Source organism: Psammomys obesus, unplaced genomic scaffold (genome assembly GCF_907164565.1).
Source record: "Psammomys obesus unplaced genomic scaffold, mPsaObe1.curated_primary_1811, whole genome shotgun sequence".
Lineage (NCBI taxonomy): Eukaryota > Metazoa > Chordata > Mammalia > Rodentia > Muridae > Psammomys > Psammomys obesus.
In genome coordinates this window covers 604,137-618,942 of record NW_026596079.1, presented here as the reverse complement: position 1 = coordinate 618,942, position 14,806 = coordinate 604,137, and the positions used below count along the sequence as shown (strand labels likewise).

Sequence of the window (14,806 nt, the reverse complement as noted above, 5' to 3'; positions counted from 1 at the left end):
CAGAGTGAGAGGGGCCCTTTAGGGGCCTCAAGCTGGAGGGAAGAAGGCACCTCTAGATCATGTCCATTGCATTTGGCTTTGCATGGCCATCCCGTACCAGGTCACATGGGCACTGATCTAGTCAGCCTGCTGTCCGTCCCCAGGGCCTGTCCTTCCTCTAGCACCTGTGGTTGGAGGGTTAGTGTCCTTGGAAGGGCTTGGGGGGGGGGGGGCTGGTGGTGGCTGCTGGTTAAATTTAGAGTAGGGCTGTGCTGCTGCCGGAAGTCCACCTGCCGCCAGTGCTGCTGCTTGGGCCCTGCTGGTAAGAGGCAGGCAGTGGCAGGCTCTGCCGGGGCCAAGCCATATTAATCTGTGCTCTGCCCTGGCACCCAGAGACAGGCCAGTGAGCTGGGAGGCCACTGTAGCATCAGAGCCAAGAGCTCAGAGGTGAGTGTGTCCCCCCACTCCAGGACCTCATGTGATTCTTCTAGCCTCGAGGAACAGGGGGATCAAGGCTCACCTGAGGCCTTAATAACGGCTGCTGCCCAGCTTAGAAGTCAGACTCCCCAGCCCTCAGCCTGGGCCATAGATGGGTCCAGGGGCTTAGATGACCAGTGCTGAGTATGGCCTTTAAGCTTCCGGCAAGGCCAGTGGGAGTGGGGCTCTACAGGCCTATCAGAGCTCACTTCCTGCTCTCTCTACCAATTAGGAGCAAGAGGGAAGGGGAGTTAGTTACCCTTGGCCTGGGTTGTAGCCCTAAGGGCACCCTCAGGTTGATGTGTATTAAAAGGGCATGAGGGCAGTCCAGGATGAGGTGTGTCCAGAACTAGCTGTCCTGTCTCCTGTCTCCTCCCCTCCCCCTAAACCCTTGCAGTGCTCATCAGGGACCAAGGTCCAACCATAGCACTCTGGCAATCCCCGAAGAACCCAGAGACTCAATACCTTTCTCTCCTCCCTGAGTGAGCCCCAGATTTCTAAGGCCTGGCTTAGTAACCTAGGAAACAAGTCCACTTGCTTTAGTAAAGGTGACTGTGTGTATGTGGGGTGGGGGTCTGAGAAGGCTAGGCCTCAGCTGGGGCTTGCTAGGATAAATCTCTAGTAGTCGCTGGCTCTGTTCTTCATAGGCCCAGACGCTGAGTGTTCTTTTCTCCCAATATTCAGTGTGTCAAATGTTGAGCCATCCGTCTGTCCCTACTCCCCAAGTGGGTCTCCCGCTCCCTCATGGGGACATTAGGCGGCACTGGGCCTCGCCCCAAGCCCCGCCTGCTGCCTTACCAACTCCCTCTGGCTCAGTGGGGCAGATCTGTGCCCAGACTGGTGGGGCGGGGCCCAGGGTGCTCCAGTTCCTTCAGCCCTTTCTGCCCCTTTCAGTAGGGTGAGAAGGCTGCAGTGAAGAGGGTGTCTTCATTCAAGCAGGCTCCTCCATTCCCGGTCCTGAGCTCCCATCTGGACCCTTCTACTTTCTGAGCCAGTATCTCCTACCTGGTCTGAGCAGTCATGGCCTCAGTGAATGATCAAAGCCAGGCTTCAAGAAACGGGCTGAAGGGGAAGGTGCTAACTCTGGATACTATGAACCCATGTGTCCAGAGGGTGGAGTATGCAGTTCGAGGACCCATAGTGCAGCGTGCCTTGGAGCTGGAACAGGAGCTGCGGCAGGTATGGTCTTGGGCCACTTGCTGCCTTTCTATTCAACTTGGTTTGCTGAGTTAGTCCCAAGCTCTGTGGAATGTGGGACAAAGGCAGGGGGATGGTTGTGCCCAATCTCACTGCCTGCTCCCCTTCTTCCCCAGGGTGTGAAGAAGCCCTTTACTGAGGTCATCCGTGCCAATATTGGGGATGCACAAGCCATGGGGCAGAGACCCATCACCTTCTTCCGCCAGGTTAGGCTGCTGCTGTGTGCCTGTGGTCAAACTCCCTCCTCCAAAAAAACTGCCCAGGACTCAGTACTTGGTTCTTCCAGGTCCTGGCCCTCTGTGTCTACCCCAGTCTTCTGAGCAGTCCTGACTTCCCAGAGGATGTCAAGAGAAGGGCAGAACGTATCTTGCAGGCATGCGGGGGCCACAGTCTGGGTGAGTGCCAGCTCTAGGTGGAGTTCAAGCCTCAGGGACCGGCAGAGACGGATGGGTCCCCCTGGGAGGCGTACAGGACTTGCCCCCCTCACTAACTTGTCCCCTGTCAGGTTCCTATAGCATTAGCTCTGGCATCCAGCTGATCCGGGAGGATGTGGCGCAGTACATTGAGAGGAGAGATGGAGGCATCCCTGCAGACCCGAACAACATATTTCTGTCCACCGGGGCCAGCGACGCCATCGTGGTAGGGTGGGCCAGGCCAGGCCAGGCCAGAGTAGCGCTATGTGTGAGGCTAGATGGGGCTGAGTCTGGTCCAGCAGTGTCAGCTCGGGGCAGCGGTGGCGGCGGCGTGGGGGTATGCAAGCCTGGTTGCACTAACCCTGTGCTTCCTATCCCGCCCACAGACATTGCTCAAGATGCTGGTGGCCGGCGAGGGCCGTACACGAACGGGCGTGCTCATCCCCATTCCTCAGTACCCACTGTACTCGGCTGCGCTGGCTGAGCTAGACGCCGTGCAAGTGGACTACTACCTGGACGAAGAGCACGCCTGGGCTCTAGACCTCGCGGAGCTGCGGCGCGCTCTGTGCCAGGCACGTGACCGCTGCTGCCCTCGCGTACTGTGCGTCATCAACCCGGGCAACCCCACTGGTAAACCTACCTGCTCCGCCCCGTCCAGTGTCACCCTTTCCTGCCAGCCCCGCCCCTAGCGCTCCTCCCATCAGCTCCTCCTCTTCCTCTGGGACCCGCCCTCCCTCTCTCTCTCTCCCGCCCCAAGTGCGCCCGGGCGGAGCGCAATTGAGCTTGGTTTTCTGTTGGTGGCTGACCCTGTCAGTGCCGCACCTCCATATACCCCAGGGCAGGTGCAGACCCGTGAGTGCATCGAAGACGTGATCCGCTTTGCTTTCGAAGAGGGACTCTTCCTGATGGCTGATGAGGTACAGACAGGGGGCACACGTAGCAGTGGGCAGCAGCTCGGCAGCCAGCCTAAATGACACCGCCGCCTCTACAGGTATACCAGGACAATGTGTATGCCGAGGGCTCTCGGTTCCATTCATTCAAGAAGGTGCTCACGGAGATGGGGCCGCCGTATGCGACGCAGCAGGAGCTTGCTTCCTTCCACTCAGTCTCCAAGGGCTACATGGGCGAGTGTGTACAGGCCCAGGTGGTGGTGGCGAAGGTGGGAGGGGAAGAGGACGCCCCGGGTCACTGCCATGGCTCAACACCCTCTTCCCAGACCATCCCTACCTAACTCATGCTCTCCTGCGCAGGTGCGGATTCCGTGGTGGCTATGTGGAGGTGGTAAACATGGACGCTGAGGTGCAGAAACAGATGGCGAAACTGATGAGTGTGCGGCTGTGCCCACCAGTGCCGGGCCAGGCCCTGCTCGACCTGGTGGTCAGTCCGCCAACACCGTCCGAGCCATCCTTCAAGCAGTTTCAAGCAGTGAGCAGAGCAGACCAGGCCAAAGACGGCTGGTGATCCAGCTTTGGGTGGGACCCTAGGGGGACATACCGAACGAAACCCTCTTTCCATAATTCCCTCCCGTGGCTGCAGGAGAGGCAGGAGGTGCTGGCTGAGCTGGCAGCCAAGGCTAAACTGACGGAGCAGGTCTTCAATGAGGCTCCCGGGATCCGCTGCAACCCAGTGCAGGGCGCCATGTACTCCTTCCCTCGAGTGCAGCTGCCCCCAAGAGCAGTGCAGCGCGCTCAGGTGGGGAGTGCAGGGTCTTGTGGGGGCTGAGCAGGTTGTGGGTGGGCCTGGGTGCTGTGACCTGACCATCCTCCTGAACCCCAGGAACTGGGCCTGGCGCCTGACATGTTCTTCTGCCTGTGCCTCCTGGAGGAGACTGGCATCTGTGTTGTGCCTGGGAGTGGCTTTGGGCAGCAGGAGGGCACCTATCACTTCCGGTGAGACCTGGTATGTGTTGACCCCGCCACAAACGGGTCTGTGCCCCTCGCTTACCATTTGTCCTTTCCAGGATGACCATTCTGCCCCCCATGGCGAAGCTGCGGCCACTGCTGGAAAAACTGAGGCAATTCCATGCTAAGTTCACCAAGGAGTACTCCTGAAGCCACTGCCAGGGCCACACTGGATGGCCTCTGACTGGACAAGCAGGGTCCTTGGGAGCCCTCAGTATTTGCTGCTTTTTAGTCTAGGGTCTGGGTACCTATCCCTGCAGGTCCCTAATAAAGCTGGGTGTCAGCCTGACACGAAGTGGCTGCCTGGGTGACCCCAGCTTTTGGCTTCCCTGATTGGCTTCATATAGACACACACAGACTCCACTTGAGGGATACTAGAAATCTCATCGAGAGGAGTTGTTAAGGACGGTTTCCAGGGAAGCCTTCCACCCCCAGGCTGTCACTCATCCATCTGGCTTGAGACAGATGCGTCTGGGGGCTAGGTCTTCATTATGGTGGTAAGCATGGGGCATGTGATGATCCATTAGGTAAAGCCAACCCACATACTAGTAAAGTGTAGGGCAGAGACACTTGGGATGAGTTTGCAGAGAATTCCAGGGGAAAGAGATCTTGGGGGCTGTCACAGAAATAGCACCCCTTCCCTGAGACACAGCAACGTGTCCCTTTGTTCAGGCACTTCCTGTGCCGACCACAGGATGGAGGTGTTGGACAGGGTCACAACCAAGTCAGTGGCAGCCCGCCTGCACGCGGAGCAAAGCAGGGAAGGTCCTCTAGCAAACCACTTCCAGGAAGAAAACATGGTGGAGCGGGGGCTCGGGAAGGTCTGAGCCTCTGCGCACAGACCTTCTGTGATTCACCCGTGTGGTCTGTGGTGTTCCTCTGAGGTAGCCAACAGCAGCCCACCCCCCTAACACTGAGTTTGAGTTATTTGCAGTGGCAGGGATTGAATTCAGGATCACTGAACTATATCCTGCCCGCCAACCTTTCCCAATTTTAAGACATGGTCTTGCTAAGTTGTCCAGTTCAACCTTAAACTCACCTCCTCTGGCCTCAGCCTGAATAGCTGAAATTATAGGCATTCACCGTTATGCCCAAAAGTAGGACCCATTGTATAGATATGAAAACTTGGATCTGGAGACTATGTGGAAGGGACTGGACAGGCTCTCAGTGGAAACAAGGCAATGCCGGGATGCTCAGACTTGACCACTGTGTCCAAACACAATAGCAGTACCCACTTGTCTACTGTGAAGTCAGTTCTTAACCCAAGGTCTTATTTAACAGCCTCATTGCTGCCTTCAGAGAGCACAACTCTGGGAATTCCGGGAACAGGGAAATTGGACATGGGCCTTCCCTGCAGGGCCAGAATCACACGGGCTGGACTACCTACCCTCACTGAACACAAGGGAAGGGGGTTATCATGGGAAGTAGCTGACTGGGTCCTGCCCTTTCCCGCAAAACTCCTGCTTCTGCGCGCGCGTTGGGGGGCGCTCTGGAGCCACGATCAGTCAAAGTATGGGAGCAGAGCTCGAAGCATTGCGGAGCAAGGTGCTGACTCCTCCATGGGAGCCGAATAGCAGAAACATTTCTGGGTGAGTGTGGTGGCGCACACCTTTAATCCCAGTACTTGGGAGGCAGAGGCAGGCTGGCTGAGTTGGAGGTGGGCTTGGTCTGCGGAGTGAGCTGCAGGACAACAGGACTACAGAGACCCCCACCCCAGTAAAAACACGGAGACCCTCATCCCCCCCCCACCCCAATAAAAAAGAAATGCGTCTGGAACGAATCTGGTAACCATTGAGCAGAAAGGAAGATACTTTTGAGACCAGCCAGTTGCTGCAGCTTCCTTCCCAGCAGCTCACTGGCCTGCTGGGAGCACGAACAGCAGCGCTGTGGTGTCCAGTTTTGGCACCAGGGGCGCCAGAGCAGCCGTTCTGGGTCTGCGAAGCTATCTGTATAACCTGCTTGACATCTGGCACTGGGGTTTAAAGGCCAACTGAGGACTAGACTACAGAGCTAACAGGGTGTTGGCTCCACCCTCAGCCAAGGGAGCCCCGCCTCTCCCTCAGCCTGACCCCTGCGCAAAGCATGCTGGTAGTCATGGGCTGCGCGAGGCCGCCGGCTCACCTCGCTATAGGATAGGTCTATTGCTCTGCATTTTTCTCCCAACTTCGGTACTTCCGGGATATCAGGGCCCCAGTTTGCGCGTTGGGATTCCAGCCTCATTGTCCCTGAGTCTATGTAGGCGGACCAGACCCTGACCTTTCATCCCGAGCCATCAATCCCAGCACGAGCCGGCTATGCATGGGAAGCTGCTGCCGCTGGGTGGCCTCTATCTTGTGCAGGGTCTGCCCTATGGACTGCAGTCCAGCTTGCTACCTATTTTACTGCGGGCCCGAGGCCTCTCTCTAACTCGTGTGGGTCTGACCAAGGGATTGTATGCTCCATGGCTATTAAAGCTGGCGTGGGCACCGCTGGTGGACAGGCGGGGCTCCCCGAGGCTCTGGCTGACCCTCAGCACCATGTCCCTGGGCCTGGTGTGTGGACTGCTGGCTGCGTTGCCTCCCCCGCAAGCTGGCCAGGCACAGCTGCCCACCCCCGTGATGGGGCTGCTGCTGCTGCTGAATCTGGGTGCAGCAGTGCAGGACGTGGCTCTGGACACGCTCGCTGTACAGCTCCTGGAGCCAAAGGAGTTGGGACCTGGGAACACTGTGCAGGTGGTGGCTTACAAGCTGGGATCAGCACTGGCTGGGGGTGGGCTGCTGGTCCTTTTCCCCACCCTCTCTTGGCCATTGCTTTTTCTGCTCCTAGCTGCCACCTACTGGGTGGCTGCTGCCTTAGCCTGGGCTGCACCGGCTTTGGGAAGACTGCCATGGCCTCAAGTGTCCGAGCACGCCCCACACACCTATCTCCTACAAGATTTGCTGGCTGTGCCTGGGACCCTCTGGACAGCAGGCTTTGTGCTCACCTACAAGTTGGGTGAGTGGGGCCTTAAGTTAGTTAACATCAAAATTGGTCCTTAGGGCCCTAAAACCCACTTAAGGGACAGCCCTATTCTGGGCTGTCAGCCCAGAGCTCTCTGCAGCTCAGTCTTGCCTTACCTGTTGATTGCCTCAGCTCCAGCCTTTCTCTTCTAACATCTGGGGCCCATGAAAATGAAGGGGACCAGGGGCCCGACTGGTTGGAATATTGTGGGTCCTGGATAGAAAAAGCGGGGGGTGGGGGGGACGGACATCCTTGCTTATGGTCTCCTGTAGGTGAGCAGGGCGCTGGCAGCCTGTTCCCACTACTTCTGCTGGATCATGGTGCTTCTGCCTCAGACTTGGGGCTATGGAGTGGCTTGGGTGCCATGACCTGTTCCATTGCTGGCTCCTCATTGGGTGGAGCTCTACTGGCCAGGCACTGGTAAGCGCTCCCCAACCCTAACTCGACCCTTACCTCCCGTCTCCCAGGCAATCTTACCATATCCAGCCTCCCAATTCCCACCCTAGGCAGCCGCTGTCCCTGCTGAGGTCGGTGCTACAGCTTCGCCTTTGGGGTCTGGCCGGCCAGACTGCTCTGCTTTTCCACCTCAACACCCCAGGAGCCAGTCTGGACCCTGGCACAGTCTTGAGAGGTGAGAGGTTAGCCTTGAGGATATAGGGAGGGGGCAGGAGCCTGGGGCCCCACTGACCTTTGTTCTTCCAGGGGCAACTTTGCTGAGCATCTGTGTGCAACAGTTTCTGGGGGGTGTGGTCACCACTGCCACATTCACTGTGATGATGCACTGCAGCCAGTTAGCACCCAGAGCCCTGCAGGTAAGAGGGCCGGGCGGGAGGCCCAGGGACTGCAGGGCTGCGGGGTCACTAGGCCCTGATCTGTATTCCCTCCCCCAGGCCACACATTACAGCTTCCTGGCCACTCTGGAACTGCTGGGCAAGCTGCTACCGGGTATCCTGGCTGGAGTGCTGGCTGACGGCCTGGGCCCACCTCTCTGTTTTGCCGCCTTCCTTGTACTCTCAGCCCTACCCGTCCTGGATCTCAGCCTGGCACCCAGTCACCTGACCTGAGCTGGATGTTAGGACTGTCCATAAAGCCAATAAAACTAATGTATGGCCCAGATGTCCAGGACACAGGAGCTGCAGCTATCTTCAAACTGAGGGCTGCGTTCCCAGGAAGTATATAAAATTACTGAATGCTTTTTATTCTGCATCTCGGATCTTCTTGTCCCCTTCCTGCACCTGGAAGGTTTTGCCTAACACTCAGTGATAGCTTTGCCTTGATGAGCTGGACACCAGCTGTGTAGTTAGTGGCTGCCTCAGGCCTCAATCATATCGCACTCTCCCGTGCACGGTAGTCATCGGCCTCTCAGCAGGAGTTCCTCTGTAGCTAGGCGCATCAGAGCATGGAAGTTCAGGTGCAGGTACTTTCTCCAGAAGCGCCGGTCCTGTCCATACACCTGGGCTGGGTAGCAGGGGCTTGCTATGATGGAACAGAAACATAGGCCTGAGGACACCGCTGGCTCTAGTACCCAGCCCCAGCTGACATCAGGCAGCCGCCCCGTGGCCCTCACCAATGCCATGGAAGATGCGGGCCACAGCCCTTCCTGAAAACCTTTCCTCTGGCCTCAGGGACAGGAGCTGGCGGATGTCACGGCGAATTTGGTCCTCCCAGTCCTGAAGCTGTGGGGGGACAGCATGTGACCTCACCTGAGCCTCCACGGCGTCTGTCACATAAAATCAGACCCCGAGCAGCCCAGGAGACCTTGAGCCAGGCAGGTTTTGGACTGTCCTTGGCTTTAGGAATTATCCTCAGAGGTGTGGCACTTACCTGGGTCTGCCCAGGCTCAGGCTCCTGCTTATCCTTCCCAGTTTCCACTTCCTCCTCCTCTTCCTCAAAGTAGCGGCTGATCAAGGTCTTCAGCTGATTGCTGTGCTCCTCATCAGGCTGCTCTAAACAGGGTCCACAACTGGGAAAGGCCACACTGGGGATGACAGACAAACCTGTCAAGAATTGCCCGTGGGGGTCAGAGTGAGTGGCCTAGGCGCTGCCCACCAACTTCCCACCTTCGGAAGGCCTTGGATATTTGGTGTAGACTGGCCAGGGCCTTGTGCTCCTGAGCCTGCACACGGCTGTATAGAAAGTCGCAGATCTGGTCCTTCTCCTCATCTGTCAGGTCCCCAGGACTGTGTAGGTGAAAGGCCAACTCCCTGAACTCCACGAACACCCCTGTGCCCTGTGCTGCACCTGTGAGCAAGTGTGTCAGTTACAGGAGAGCAGGGGCCAGCAGCTCAGGCTGGGGCAGGGGTGGGCATACCTTTCTTTGGTTCTTGGTCCCATTTGAGCTGATGGAGGGCCTTCCGTACAGAGGCCAGCTCCCAGCCCATCGAGTCTGCTAGCTCCACCATGTCAAAGTCTAAGGAGCTGCTGCCCTGACTTGTGTCTTTAGGTGGCCACCTGGCCCAGCATGCAGCCAAAGGCGGACACCTGTGCCCAGGGAACAGAGGAGCATGTGGCTGGCAGCCCTGGTTCTTTGTCGTCCCCCCTGCCCCCTGCCCAGGGGAGACGTGCTTACCTGTGGGCCAAAGTCTGCAGCTGGGCACTGCCCCCAGGGCAGCGCAGATGGCAGTGAGCATAGGTACAGGGCAGCAGCTCCAACCAGTGCTGTGGATGTAGTTCCAGGTAGCACAGGAGAGTCTCAATGGCTAGAGGCAGAGGAAGGCTCAGGGGCTGTGGGGACAGCCTTTCCCTATAGCCCATACCCTGCCTGGCTCCTTACCCTCCTCTGTCATGTCCAGAGTCTGTACCATAGACTGCACTGGCAGTGCCCGCTTATGGCCCAGGCAGGCCCGTCCTAGTACGGGGTATGTTTGTTGGCCATTGTGCTCTTTGGTCTCAAGTGAGGATCCGGACCTAGGCCTGTGGGTGCACGTGCAGGGTGGGAACACGTGCTGCACCAGCTTCTTCACAGCCAGGAAGTCAGTGCCATCAGCGTGGGCATGCCTGCGCAGTTCACAAAGGTCTTCACCCTGCATTGCAACAGTCACGCGCACACAGCTATAGCACCCAGGCCTAGAGCGGCAGCCAAAAGTAAAACAGGATAGCAGCTAGGGCTGAAGTGGCTTAGGAAGAGCATAACCCCTGGGTCTAACATGGTCTGGGAGATGGGGAGGGGGTGGCAACCTGGGGGTGCAAGAACAGGTGGCAATGGGCAGGCTTCCCATCTCGTCCTGCACGGCCGATAGCTTGCACATAGCTCTCGAAGCTCGGAGGTAGGCCCAGGTGCAGCACGGCCCGAACATCTGGTCGGTCCAGCCCCATCCCGAAGGCTACCGTGGCCACTACCACCCGCAGGCGGCCCTGCATGAAGGCCTGCTGAACCTGTCTCCGTGCCTGGCTGCACATGCCAGCGTGGTACGCTTCAGCAATAGTCTCGGGGCCACAAGCTGCAGAGAAGGTGTACGAACAGTTGAGGGGACCGCAGCAGGCACGCAGAGGGAAGGGTCCCTGGGTGCCTGCACGTGCCTACCTCTAGGCCTTGAATCTCCCGCCATAGACAGGCAGGTCCGGAGGAGGGCAGCCACCCGTTCTGTATCCTTTCTTCGGGTGCAGTAGATGATAATAGAGTCCAGGGTGCGGAAACGGTCACCCCGCAGCAGTGTCACCAGGGCCTGGCAATGAGGAATGATTAGCACGGGGGACTGGGCTCTGACAGGGTCCCTAGTGTGTACATACATGCCTACCTGGTCTGAGTCTCTGTCCATGGACACGGAGAGGTGCAGATTGGCAGGGACGGTGGCTGACCCACCGGGCTCTTCAGCTATGCCCAGGTGCTGGGCCACATCACGAGCAGTGCTCCGAGTGGCTGTGGCTGTGAGGCCCAAAAAGCAGCGCACGCCCAGATGCTCCCGAAGCACCTGAGCCAAGGACAGGGGTCAGTCACTCAGCCCACCTGGTTCCCAGTCCCCCTCCATTCTCACCCAGACAAATGCTCACTCTGCAGACTCGCAGGTAGCAGGGCCGGAAGTTGTGTGACCACTGAGAGAGGCAGTGAACCTCATCGATGCAGGCGAAGGCAACTGGAGGAAGTTGAGTGGCCCGGGAAAGGTTGGCAGGGCCCCGAGCCCCACAGCCGACCAAGGCCTCTGGGGATACGATCAGCACGTGCACCTGGGCTGCCCGAACCTGAGGAGAAGAGGATTATAGGCACTGCCTAGATGGATGCCCACTACCCCTCATCCATGGGGCCCTTCTCACCTTCTTCAAGACAGATTCTCGTTGTTTCTTGGTCATACCTGAGTGGAGGCACGCTGCCTTCAGACAGGAAGGGAGGTCGGACACCTGTGGATGCAATGTTGTCATAGACCGGCACAACACAGTCTCTCAATCTCTCAGAGCCACTCAACCGTCTGGAAGCAAATGCCCCTGACCCTGGCTCCTGGGAGAAAAAGCTCAGATCCACCTATGGGCCTGGGAGCCCTGCAGAACACTGGACATCAGGCTCTACCACCCTTAAGACAAGGTCAGCTGGCCACTGGTGTGTTCAAGGAATAAGAAGCACATGAGGGTATCAGAGGCAACAAACTTCAGGCTTTCCAGGTACCGAGAGCCTGTCCATGTACCTGGTCATCCATGAGTGACAGGAGAGGAGAGATCACCAGGGTGAGGCAGGGGCTTCGCTGGGCATACAGCAGCGCAGGAAGCTGGTAGCACAGAGACTTACCAGCACCCGTGGGCAACACCAGCAGAGTGGAGATGCCTGGACAGGACAAGAGGCAGCTATGAGGCTCAACTGGCCAGACGCAGCCTGGTACAGTTCCTAGGCAGCCACACCTACCAGAAAGAATCCGCATGACGGCCTGCTCTTGTCCAGGGCGGAAGGCTTGGTGCCCTAGCTTCTTTAGGGCCTGGAATACCTCAGCAGGGGTTTCTGTGGACACAAGTTGTGGTTTGGATGAGAATGGCCCCAAAGCCTCGTGCTTGGTCCCCAGTTGGGGAACTGTTTGGGAAGGATTGGGAGGTGTGGCCTTGTTGATGAAGTGCGTCACTGGGGGTGGGCTTTGAGGTTTCAAAGGCCCAAGCCAGGTCCAGCATTGTTCTCTTTGTCTGCTGCCTGTGGATTAGTATATGAAGCTCTCAGCTGCTTCTCCAGCACCATGCCTGCCTCTCTACTTCCCGCCATGATAATGGACTAAGCTGCTGAAACGGTATTTTTCTGTGGTTCAGTGGAGGCAGCTCACAACTTTAATCCCAGCACTTGGGAGGCAAAGCCAGGTGGAGCTCTGTAAGTTTGAAGCCAGCCTGGTCTACAGGAAGCTCCTAGGATTAACAGGATAACCCTGCCTCAAAAAACCAACAACCGAACGAAGGAGTTGTCACGGTCAGTGTCTCTTCACAGCAACAGAAAAGTAACTAAGGAAAGACTCTGGCCTATTAAGTCTCACCCACCTACTACCTGTCCCGAGGGCCCTGGTGGGTAGAGGGGCGACATTAGGGTGGGATGATGAGGCTCTTGTCCCTTTGGCCCAGCAAGTTCTGTTTCCTCATCTGCAAGAGAGGGCAATGTGGGAGTACCAGAACAGACAGAAATGAAACCATCCTGGCATAATGGCCACTGGTCACATCCCCCAGTCCCCCCTCACTCACCAGAGAGGTGACAGGAAGTGGTGTCTGTCCTCTGTGTTACTTCTTCCAAAGTGGAAATGGACTCTTCGTCATCCCTGCCACCTTTCTCCTGGATGGTCAGGGTGGGGCCTGGACCAGGGTTCAGAGCTGGTAGAGCCTTTTGTTTGCATAAGCAATTCCCTAGCCCCCCACGATGGTTAAATGACCCAACACTCATGGCAGAGGCCTACCTGGCTGAGAGCATTGGGATGCCCAATGACCAAACTGACCACACCGGAAACAAGTGTCCTTGCCTGTGGTTCTGGGTCCACCTCCCCCAAACTGCTCTCTTTTCTTCTTCCATTTTTGCTTCCATACCTGGGGAAGGTCCACAAGAGCCATTTAGGAGTGGATGAGGAGAGGAAGGGCTGGCTTGTTTCAGTCAACGTATCTCACCTGCTTACGGAGAAGCCTGCCTCGGTTGGCCCCAGCACGCACAAAGGCCTTGTGTTTCATGTTGAGCCGAACATAGTTCCCTCTGTCCAGGAAAGCTGGTCGGGAGGAGATGCGGTGGTGGGCTGTGCCCTTACACTTCTCTGAGGAGTTGCAGGGCTGAGGTGCATCCACTTGCACAGGAGGGTCTTTCTCATGTGCTGTAGCTCTCTCAGACAGAGCCTCGGCTTGACTGCTGCCCTGGGCTTGTGGAAAGTCCTCCAACTTCTCACTCCATTTGCGCTTCCTGTCTTTACTGTTGCTGGATTTGGGGCTCAGTGAGAAAACTCGGGCTGGCTGTGGGGCTAGGGCCTCTGGGCTCTGTGAGTCTTCCGAATGAATGCCCGGTTCAACGGCAGTCACCTTGCCTAACATGCACGGTTGTGACTCCTCTGCACCCAGGTCAAGCCCATCATCACTTGGAACCTCGAGAAGGTCTGAAACTGTGTTGTGACACCTCTCTAGCCAGCCAGGGTCTAGGGAATTTAACCTCAGGCTCAGGGATGCCCGAAGCTGCTGGAGTTGGCCTAGCCTTGGCTGGGGCTCTGGAAGCTGGGGAAGCACATCATCAGCTTCATGTGGATTGGTGGACACAGTCCTTGGGCCTGGTGGCCTTGGGACGGGCGCCGTGGACAAGGATCTCTTCTGAGGCTGCACTTTTCGGCTCAGGGTCGACCCAGCCTAGGTTGGGGAAGACAAAACAGTAAGTAGGAACTCAGGACCCAGGGTTATGGCAGAAGTTTGGGGCAGACAAGAAGCCGAGAGCAGAGATGCCAGAGCACCCTTAAGGGGTCTCGCCCCAGCTGTTATAGGAGCCTGGGTCTGCGTGTTCACGCTGTAAAGAAGGGTGGACCACCCCAGAGTCACGACAGTTCCGGGTTCAGGTCCACTGCTGACCTTTAGTGTGCTTTGCAGATTGGCTTTAAGCCTCTTCCCATAGTCTTGTACCGAACTCAGCGGGCGCTGTCTCGGCTTAGACTGTGCCTTCTGGGTTGCAGCTCGATTCAGGTGGGAACCCCAGCAGCTTGGCTCCTGTGCCTGCAGCAGACAGTAGCGGACTAGACCAGTTTAAAAGACAGAAGTGCCTTCAAAGCTTCCCCTAACCCCCATGGAAGGGCCTGGCCACCCAACTTCTGTGCTCCATGGAGGTATGGCTGCAAATGCTCTCGGGTCCTGCCATTTGACAATACGGAACGCTGACGGCGAGACTGGGATTGAGGGCCAGTATACCTCCTCAGCTGCCTTGGCGGGTGACCGCTCTAGGATGCGCTGTCCGTCGCCGGCCTGACGCACTGCCTGCTTTAGGTTACGGTACTCACGGTAGAGCGCTGGGAAGGCAGGAGTCGGGGGTCAGGGTACACCCTCTAACATTCGCCCAGGCCCAGGCCCTCCCGGCCAGCGCTCACCGCGCGTCTCCTCAGGGGCCGCCTCCACATCCTCCTATGGGACAGAAGCTCGTCAGCTCCAGGCTGGGCCTGGGATCCCCGCTCACCACCCTGTCCGGTCCCCGATCCCACCTCACCTGCGCTGGCCGTCGCCCGTGCAGCCGCGCGAACGCGCGTTCCCACTCCTGCAGCCGCGCGCGGACGGTCGCAAGCCGTTCCATGAGAGCCAGGGCCACAGTCTAGGGAATCTCCCGCCGCCACCGTCAAGTCTCGCTCTCAGCCAATGGGAGCCGGCAGCGGGCGGCGCGGCCTCGGCGGCCAATTCGCTGGGCCCTGAGGAGGCGGGGCATGTGGGACTTACGTCATCGCCGCGCGCCACGCTGCT

At 57.9% G+C, this 14,806-nt stretch overlaps 3 protein-coding genes across 5 annotated transcripts; 2 read left to right on the top strand and 1 right to left on the bottom strand.

The window, feature by feature from the left end:
• Positions 1-296: 296 nt before the first annotated feature.
• Positions 297-4,256, top strand: Gpt (glutamic--pyruvic transaminase). Of its 3 annotated transcripts, XM_055626612.1 has the most exons (12): positions 297-426; positions 1,351-1,635; positions 1,770-1,859; positions 1,940-2,048; positions 2,159-2,292; positions 2,453-2,696; positions 2,904-2,983; positions 3,058-3,194; positions 3,317-3,491; positions 3,603-3,758; positions 3,843-3,955; positions 4,027-4,256. In XM_055626612.1, exons 2-12 carry the CDS (start codon positions 1,477-1,479, stop codon positions 4,115-4,117), a joined length of 1,488 nt encoding a protein of 495 aa, XP_055482587.1. In that variant the 5' UTR covers positions 297-426; positions 1,351-1,476; the 3' UTR covers positions 4,118-4,256. The 3 variants fall into 3 exon arrangements, with proteins under 3 accessions (XP_055482587.1, XP_055482588.1, XP_055482586.1); XM_055626613.1 differs by lacking the exon at positions 297-426 and having other exon boundaries at positions 1,300-1,635; positions 2,453-2,638; positions 2,909-2,983; XM_055626611.1 differs by lacking the exon at positions 297-426 and having other exon boundaries at positions 1,301-1,635.
• Positions 4,257-5,709: 1,453 nt separating this feature from the next.
• Mfsd3 (major facilitator superfamily domain containing 3) lies at positions 5,710-8,145 on the top strand. Its single transcript, XM_055626615.1, has 5 exons — positions 5,710-6,940; positions 7,219-7,366; positions 7,453-7,577; positions 7,649-7,758; positions 7,837-8,145. The coding sequence occupies exons 1-5, from the start codon at positions 6,262-6,264 to the stop codon at positions 8,008-8,010; spliced, it is 1,236 nt and encodes a 411-aa protein (XP_055482590.1). The 5' UTR covers positions 5,710-6,261; the 3' UTR covers positions 8,011-8,145.
• A 54-nt stretch (positions 8,146-8,199) lies between these two features.
• Recql4 (RecQ like helicase 4) lies at positions 8,200-14,654 on the bottom strand. The gene is made up of 22 exons (XM_055626618.1): positions 14,559-14,654; positions 14,443-14,476; positions 14,267-14,364; positions 13,934-14,074; positions 13,001-13,717; positions 12,796-12,922; positions 12,587-12,694; positions 12,389-12,487; positions 11,778-11,870; positions 11,563-11,699; positions 11,198-11,281; positions 10,937-11,125; positions 10,684-10,857; positions 10,470-10,611; positions 10,124-10,386; positions 9,720-9,969; positions 9,516-9,645; positions 9,258-9,427; positions 9,007-9,187; positions 8,771-8,924; positions 8,514-8,622; positions 8,200-8,422 (listed from the first exon to the last, which is right to left on the bottom strand). The coding sequence occupies exons 1-22, from the start codon at positions 14,640-14,642 to the stop codon at positions 8,298-8,300; spliced, it is 3,609 nt and encodes a 1,202-aa protein (XP_055482593.1). The 5' UTR covers positions 14,643-14,654; the 3' UTR covers positions 8,200-8,297.
• Positions 14,655-14,806: the final 152 nt, after the last annotated feature.

Coding starts and splice junctions, on each gene's coding strand:
- Gpt (XM_055626612.1), top strand. CDS start 1,477: ATGGCCTCAGTGAATGATCAAAGCCAGGCTTCAAGAAACGGGCTGAAG. Junction 2,049..2,158: donor ATGCGGGGGCCACAGTCTGG/GTGAGTGCCAGC, acceptor GTCCCCTGTCAG/GTTCCTATAGCATTAGCTCT. Junction 3,492..3,602: donor CCTTCAAGCAGTTTCAAGCA/GTGAGCAGAGCA, acceptor CCGTGGCTGCAG/GAGAGGCAGGAGGTGCTGGC.
- Mfsd3 (XM_055626615.1), top strand. CDS start 6,262: ATGCATGGGAAGCTGCTGCCGCTGGGTGGCCTCTATCTTGTGCAGGGT. Junction 6,941..7,218: donor TGTGCTCACCTACAAGTTGG/GTGAGTGGGGCC, acceptor GGTCTCCTGTAG/GTGAGCAGGGCGCTGGCAGC. Junction 7,578..7,648: donor CCCTGGCACAGTCTTGAGAG/GTGAGAGGTTAG, acceptor TTGTTCTTCCAG/GGGCAACTTTGCTGAGCATC.
- Recql4 (XM_055626618.1), bottom strand. CDS start 14,642: ATGGAACGGCTTGCGACCGTCCGCGCGCGGCTGCAGGAGTGGGAACGC. Junction 14,075..14,266: donor CCGCCAAGGCAGCTGAGGAG/GTATACTGGCCC, acceptor TGTCTGCTGCAG/GCACAGGAGCCAAGCTGCTG. Junction 11,126..11,197: donor GAGAATCTGTCTTGAAGAAG/GTGAGAAGGGCC, acceptor TCTTCTCCTCAG/GTTCGGGCAGCCCAGGTGCA.